The 8,361-nt window shown below is 29.2% G+C and overlaps 1 protein-coding gene across 1 annotated transcript; it reads left to right on the top strand.

The window, feature by feature from the left end:
• Nucleotides 1–160: 160 nt before the first annotated feature.
• On the top strand, nucleotides 161–1,473 carry LOC130892184 (NADH dehydrogenase [ubiquinone] iron-sulfur protein 3, mitochondrial-like). The gene is made up of 2 exons (XM_057797406.1): nucleotides 161–803; nucleotides 874–1,473. The coding sequence occupies exons 1-2, from the start codon at nucleotides 436–438 to the stop codon at nucleotides 1,286–1,288; spliced, it is 783 nt and encodes a 260-aa protein (XP_057653389.1). The 5' UTR covers nucleotides 161–435; the 3' UTR covers nucleotides 1,289–1,473.
• The last annotated feature ends 6,888 nt before the right edge of the window (nucleotides 1,474–8,361 follow it).

The following is an 8,361-nucleotide window of genomic DNA, read 5'->3' as shown; positions in this document are numbered from 1 at the left end:
GAAATCTATTTCAAATGGCTACTTAAATATATTTATCTATCATTTACACTTATAGTATATTTTTATTATACTTTATTGTAATTTCACGATACCAAATCAGTCATAGATAATAAATATAAATGTCGTTTAATCTCCGTAGAAAATAAATTGCTTTACATTTGACTGGATCATAATTAATAAAACAAGCACATGAAAATATGTGAAATTAGCATGAAATTAATGGTTAAATATGTTTTGATAAATTTCTTATAAATTATTACTTTATAAAACGCGCCAAATATTTAATTGGAAAGCTCCATCTTTTGAATGTTTAGGATAATCATAACGTAGTAGCACAAATGACGTAGCCAATAAAAAAGAAGAAATGATATTTGTTACGTCATAATTTTTAGGTTAGTAATTATAAATTGACAATTTAGATTAAAATTATTAGAGATGTTCTTAAGACCATTATTATCCCAACTAGCCCGTAACAGACCGTTTAAGACACCCGTTACAAGTGTAACACAAAGTGTCAGTCGAGCTTTATCAACAGAAGTTGAAACTAAAACTGAGACTAGACCTACTGTCAGAAAACCTAATGTAGTGGCACGATCAAACCTTAGGGATTTTGGAAAGTACGTAGCTGAATGCCTACCAAAATATATACAGAAAGTACAGATAACTGCTGGCGATGAATTAGAACTTCTAATTGTGCCAGAGGGGATAGTACCTGTATTGCAGTTTTTAAAAGATCATCACAATGCTCAGTTTTCAAATTTGGTTGATATTGCTGGAATGGATGTAATATCTAGACCATATAGGTAAGTAAAAGAAATGTGTTAAATTCTTAATTACTTTCACTAAAAACTTTCTGTTTGAATTTTATTCCAGATTTGAAATAATCTACAACATATTATCAGTTAGATTCAATTCCCGCATTAGAGTCAAAACATATACAGACGAACTAACTCCTATAGATTCTTGTAACGAGGTTTATAAAGCTGCAAATTGGTATGAAAGAGAAATTTGGGATATGTTTGGTGTATTTTTCTCTAATCATCCAGATTTGAGGAGAATACTTACAGATTATGGATTTGAAGGACATCCTTTTAGAAAAGATTTTCCACTTAGTGGTTACGTTGAAGTTCGATATGATGATGAGAAAAAGAGAGTCGTTGTTGAACCACTGGAATTAGCACAAGAATTTAGAAAATTCGAATTAAGTGCTCCATGGGAACAGTTTCCTAATTTTAGAAATGCTAACCCTGCTTCGGAAGAAGTTGACACAAAAGAAGATAAAAAATAATTGAACATATACTTAGCTTGTATTATAGAGGTATATTACTTATTTTATTTTTTTGCTTCCTTTAGGCAATATTCGATAACATAATTTATCTTCCAAAAACAACCGTTATGTATTGAACTTTATTACATTGTAATCAATGGCGAGTTTAATTTGTTGGAAATAAAAAAAACATTTTTCTCTAGTGACATTTATTTGTAAAAAATATTTTTGGACACGAAATAGTACAATATACAACTAAACTTTTAACACAAAAGGCAGTTTGAGTATTTTGCAATTTCTAATGTATGCTCTAAAGTTGATGAAAATTTTAATTGTGTCCTCATTTTGTTGCCTTGGCAGTGAAATATGAAGATGTGTATATAAAGACTTTAATTTTAAAAATGAAAATCCTTTATACACTGATAACTATTATTCAACATAATTTTTATAAATATAGGGTGTTCATATTTGTTTTGTCTGCAACTATGATGAAAAATTGGTCACCATATTATTATAAAGAATATTCAAGTTTTAATGCGCAGTTTATAAATTATAGCAGCTAAAAATCATAACAATAATAGTTTTCCCCTCACACATAATAGCTCTAAATGTCAGCTGCTCCGGTAGCAGTGGAGATAAAGACACTGTAAAAAAATCTGTTTCGATGATTAAGTAAACAGCTGTATTGGAGTGGGTTATACATCAGTCACGTGCATTGAAAATATGACAAACAAATTAAATTTATACAACTAAATTTTTTCATTTTAAATATGTATAAAATCAATTTAATATAAATAATATAAATATATATTAATGTAATTAATTATTATGTTTTTATTATGTAAAAGAATTTTTAATTATTCAAATTTATAGTACCAAAAATTACTAAATTTTTTGTTTTTAATAAACAGAACTAATCAATGTATAGTTTTATATTATGATAAATTAATGAAGGTAGCTACATCTCATCAATAGCTACAGTTAAGATTTTAAAAAGGATTGTTTGGTATCAAAAGAAATGATGAGCCATTCTGGAGACAACTAGTGGATCTTAGTTGTGAATAGACCATGAAAGCTGATGTTGAAACAAATTAACAGGAATCATTATGGAACAAACAGGGTTACAAAAAAGCCAAGCAGTCTGGATAATAATAAATTAGAAAATTTAATTTCACACTTAAACAAAAATAATAATTTTTTTGATAACTATGACAAAAATTTCTTATTTAATATTTCTACAGGTCATGTAATTGAAGAAGACAAGAATTTTTGATTAATATAGAAACAAGAGGAAATGAACTTGTGAAAAATCCATCATAGAATGTATTACTACAAATATTTCTGTATATAATTTAAAACCGACACAAAATTAATAAATATAATGGGATATTTACATGAAATTTATATTATACTTATTGAATTCAACGTATAAGATAATTTAATTGTTAAAAATACCAACAATAATCGTCAGCTGATTGTATATGGGTGTGAAGATCGTCAGTTTATTTTCCGAAGAGACTAACGCATCGCACAAAATGTGTATCACGATAACTAACAGCCTTACCCTTGTTAAAAATAAAGCTGACGATTCTCTTTATTATTTTAAAAGTATAAAATTTAGATGTATAAATTTCATAATGTATAAAATTTCTTACTTAAATTTTTAATGAGGTTCAATCCCATGACTACAATATAGCCCCCCATTTTTTCCAATGACCTTTCCATGCTGTCTACTTTAGCTCCATTGTTAGTGGAACAACTGACCATCACTTAACTGATTTTAAACCATTGAACAACTGTTTGAAATAAAATTTTTTCGGTATAAAATTCCTAGAAAAATTGCAACGCCAACTCCTGGACTAACACTTGTTTGGAACCCCAAATTTTGGCCATTTACCTTATTTTGGTATATGAAAGTTGCCAAATGCAAATTTTCACTTAATCTTGTACTTCTTAGATAAGATGGTTTCTCCCATTGGTAGGCAATCAATAGAAATGGGTTTCAGTGTTTATTGATAATTTTCTATTGTTTACTGTAATTTAGTAAACCATATATTAACAAACATAGCAATGAAGAATTTTTAAGTGTAACTAGAACTTTTCATCTCTGGCCACATTAGATTCCTAATAAATTTAAAGTGTCAATTTTTATTATTAACTGATTTATGCAATGAATTATTTGATATTAAATGTATTAACAACAGTTGAACAATAACAAAAATTATTATAAATATAGAATATCTTTGGTTTAAAACAAATACTATAACATCCACTGCCACTGCAAAATATTAATTAAAGATAAACTATTATTGAAACCAAGGTTTCTGAAGTTAATCAATTTATTAAAAGTCTTAAGTTGAAATTAATTTCAATTATACTCTAAATGCTTTAAGAGAATATGCCTATAAACCACTTATTTTATAATCGGTTCACGCAGATAACTCGAGATAAAATTAATTTTTCATTTTTAAATTAGAGCACTAGATAGGTCTACCAGCATAAATTGAGAGCAAATGGCAATATATTGGTGGTACTAAACACACTGTTTACACTACCACTACACCAACACTCACAATTACACTGTCTGACGCGCGTTTCGATAACTAAGTTGTGGTCTTCAGAGACAGGTAAAACAGTTTTACACTAGTTTCGATAACAAGGTTATCATCTTCAGAGACTAAAGGTGAAACTTTTACTTACATGTAGAGGTAGCATAACAACTTGATCAACCTATATTTGAATGTTGTGGACCATGTAAATATATGTAGAATTGAGGAAATTTTTAACCATGGAATATGACAAAAATTCGTACCAGTTAAGAAGAATAAAACTACCGTATGAATAATTATTTTATTTAAATACATGAGTGTGTGATTAAATTTTTTTAAGTTGTATTTTGATCACTGACATATTTATCATAGAAAAATATTGCTAAATTGGGCAATTTTTAATCAAACCCATAAGTTATGTCAATTTATTAATTAATAGTAAATTCAACATGCCCAAAATTGTTATTTAAAAGAAACAAAAAATGCTGCATTTTACACAGAATATAGAAGGGTTGTCGCACTTCAGGAGCTGGTGCAGTGACGGATTTATATACTTTGTGGGGGCCTTGGACCCTTGTCGACAGTTAAATTCCAACATTTTGCATTTTCCCATTGTGTCAAATAATTAATAATTATTTAGCGACCAAGTAGTTGGTTCTTTAGGTAACGGGCTGAAATGTTTTCATTCTGTCTTCCATGTAAACTTTTTTTAAAGAGAAATTGGACAAAGTGAATGGAACTATTTTTACCTTTAATGAAGAAATTTAACTTCCATATTCTGATAAAATTATATAAGGAATTTGTGTTGAGGATTGATTGACCGATACTCAAATATATTTTGCGGAAGAATCCTTGAAGAAATAGTCAGTGGATATAAAAGGAAATTGAGAATCAGAAAGTGGCAAACCCAATAGAAAGTATGGTCCAATTTTTTTCTAAAATTGGTGAAAAGGTTAAGAAAAGTATTTTGAAATATATAACATTTTTTTAATCGAGTGTTTTTAAGTTTTCGATACTTTATGTAATACAAAATAGTCAATGAATACCATGAAAAAATAAATTAGAAAATACTTAAAATCGTAACCAATACTTAACATCAATTAACTTGAAACCGAGGTTAGTTATTTTGAATATTTATAAATATTTACAAAATAATTAAACACTATGTACCTGCTTACAATTTGGAAGTAGTTCAAGATTGTTCTAGAGGAATTTTAAATATTTTTCAACTAAATCAAACTCAATTGATTCTATTTTTTTTCGAACACAGTTAAAATAAATAAATTCTCATTAATTATATAATATACAATAAACTGTTTTATAAAATCAAATTAAACCATTAGTAGCTTGCAGGCAAATCATTGACTAAAATCAGTGTTAATAACATCTGTATTTACTTAATAATTGAGCAGTTTATTAACTAAATAAACAATATTAGGCAGTAAATGTTGATAAAATATCATAATACATTTTTAATAACATTTGATTCAGAGATTTTTGAGACCAAAACTAATACAGAAAGCATGTTAATATGGGTACAAATATTAATTAACTTCAAAAAAAACAATATCGTATTACTTCTTCATGATGAATAATAAAATGTGAAGTAAAAAAGTAGAATAAACAATAATCAAACTATAAATAAAATAAGAGACAAGCGGTGGAGCAGGAAATAAAAAGTTAAATAATAGTAAAGACTATAGAACCATATAAGCAACTAAATCATAACATTTTCAATATTTTTTAGATGTATCAAGCATATCCAATATATTTCTTATTCAATAATTAATGAAACTACTATAACATAATCTATTCTCCTTAAAGTGTATAATTTGGATCATACCTGTCAAAATAGGTTTATATAAAAAAAATGAATAGAACTTTTTTTGTGAAGCTTTCAATGAGCTTCATTTTTTGTTTGAAACTTTTTTTTCTAAAATCAACTTGAACCAACTCTGAGGATCACGCAATTAATACCCGTCTACCAGTGTGATTTCAGATCGCAACACAATACCCTAGAACGACTACACTTCATTACCAAAAAAATAAACTCATTTAAAAATGAAGAATACTGTTCTGCTACCTTTCTGGACATAGCACAAGCCTTTGACACGATATGGCATCATGCTTTACTATATAAGATTATAAAAAATTTCACATAGAATTATCTTGAAATCTATCTACAAGACTGGCATTTCCAAGTAAAATTCTTAAATCTAACTAGAATCTTGCATTTGATTAGCTCAGGTGTGCCACATGGAAGCGTAGTGGGAACAATTCTGTATTTGTTGTATACAGCTGATCTTCCCGCTAATTAAAATATAACTAAAGCTATATAAGATGATACAGCTGTCCTATCTTCTCCCCAAGACCCAATTGCAGCGTCTCGTTCACCGCAAATTAACCTACTTAACTTCCCATCTGGCTCAAACAATGGCGCAATGAAGTAAATAAAGAAAAGTTCGTCCACATTACTTTCTCAAAGAGAATGGGCATATGTCTAACTGTCATATTAAATGGTCAATTTTTACAAAACCAAGAGCATGTCAATACATGTCTGGATCGCAGACTTAGCTGGAGAACACACATATTCACAGAGCCTAAACAATTGGGATTGAGACTATATTGGAAAATAAGGCGTCGATCACTGTTGTCAATTAGTAATAAATTGTTGGTCTACAAAGCGATTCTGAGACCAATATGAAGTTATGGGATACAACTCTGGGGTGCAGCATCAGAATTATAGAAAGGTCTCATTTCAGAGTTCTTCGTAGTATTGTAAACGCTCCTTGGTATGTATGTAATTGCTCAGGATACCCAAATGAAATATCCAATCTATCCCAGAAATTTGCTCAAAGGTTTAGCAATCATCCCAATAATCTGGAAAGGGGCCTAACGGTACCACCCAATCGGTGAAGACTGAAAAGGCATTACACATGTGACCTACTTAATAAATTTTAGGACTTTTAGATTTGAAAAGTTTCATAAATTTAGTAATTAGCTTATTATAGCCAATTCCCAACTCATTTTCTTTAAAAATTACTTCACAAATTCCAAATAATGTGGGATATAAAGTTGTTTGATGGTCTTGTACCTTTCCGGAATCTCATTTAGTGTATTTCCTATTTATGGTCTCAATTTGCTATCTAGAATTTTCAAAGATGTACACAGTAAATTTATTCCTCTGTAGTTGTTACATTGCTTGCTATCTCCCGACTTAAAAATGTGTAGTACTTTCTAATTATATACAATATGGAATTAAAATCTTTTTTTTTTAAATATCTGTTGAAATGGAATAAAAGAAGTTCATAATACTCAACTAAAACCTATATCGTCTATTTTATCGACAACTTCTGAAAACAAAAACTTATGAAAACTAAGATTTTAGAGTAAATACAGATGTCTAACAATTTATACCTAAAATTAAAAGTATTTACAAAAATAAAATATAATTAACAGCTAAAAGTCTTATTTTTTTTGCTTTTTTTCGGATTAATATTCTATCCCAATTTTTAAAAAGCTATAATAATTTTATTATCGATGATGTGAAGTACAGTAACGTAAGAGATCACTTGGTTCAATTTTATACAAAAAAATCTTTGTACATGGGACATCTATGGGTTATTTGAAATTGGTACAAAATGCTAATACTTATAAGAATGAACAAGATTTAAGTATTTATCGAAAAAACTGTGTCAACACTTTCACGGTTGTTAATGCGTTTACCAACACTACGCAAATAATTTTTTTATCAAATTGTACATGAACTGCGTTCATACAGGGTGGCAGTGGAAATTTGCCTAAAGTATATGCATCTCTTTTCCCTTCTATTCTTATAAGGCTGAGAGAGTTAGGTAGGGAGCATAGCCCTAGTCGACGTAGAATCTTATTGGAAATAACTGAAAAATTGACATCTAAGTATTTTTTTCTGTAATTTTCCATTGAATATTTCAGGATGGAGTTGAAGGTAGGTGACAGAGTAAAGTATAGATGTAAATTTCCAGGCTGCAATAGTAAATATATGGAAGGAAAGATAAATAAACATTTTTTTCGATTTCTCAAATGCTTTCCTGATGTGTTCTAAATAGGAGAAATTTGTAAAATTCAATGCTCAATACCAAATTATCGCTTGAGTGGAAATAATTTTCTGGAAAGTGATTTTACAAATTTCAATAAAAAAGATTTGAAGTATAAAGCTATACCATGTATTTCTGCTTTCATTGTCTACTTCCATTTATGAAGATCACAGTGATGCCAAAGTTCATCCAGCTCTTCATAGATTACAAACAAGCTTATGACAGTGACGATCGATCTTACTCTGCATCTTTTTGGCATTTATCCTAAACTTATCCGCCTGGTATGGATGACGTCTCGTGTACCCTCTTTAACCTGACATTGGAACGAGTCATCAGAAATATCGAAGTTAATAGATGAGGAACTCTGCTCAACAGAACAGTGCAGTACCTTACTCAAGCTGACGACACTGATCTACTCAGTCGAAGGGAGCGTGAACTGAAGGAAAGCTTTTAGCAGCTGGAGGAGGAA

This window comes from Diorhabda carinulata, chromosome 4 (genome assembly GCF_026250575.1).
Source record: "Diorhabda carinulata isolate Delta chromosome 4, icDioCari1.1, whole genome shotgun sequence".
In the NCBI taxonomy this organism is placed as follows: Eukaryota; Metazoa; Arthropoda; class Insecta; order Coleoptera; family Chrysomelidae; genus Diorhabda; species Diorhabda carinulata.
This window is presented reverse-complemented; position numbering and strand designations above follow the sequence as displayed.

What these genes read in the sequence shown, in the direction of transcription:
- LOC130892184 (XM_057797406.1), top strand. Translation starts at nt 436, where the DNA reads ATGTTCTTAAGACCATTATTATCCCAACTAGCCCGTAACAGACCGTTT. An exon ending in GTAATATCTAGACCATATAG is followed by an intron (nt 804 to 873) that starts GTAAGTAAAAGA and finishes ATTTTATTCCAG; the next exon opens with ATTTGAAATAATCTACAACA.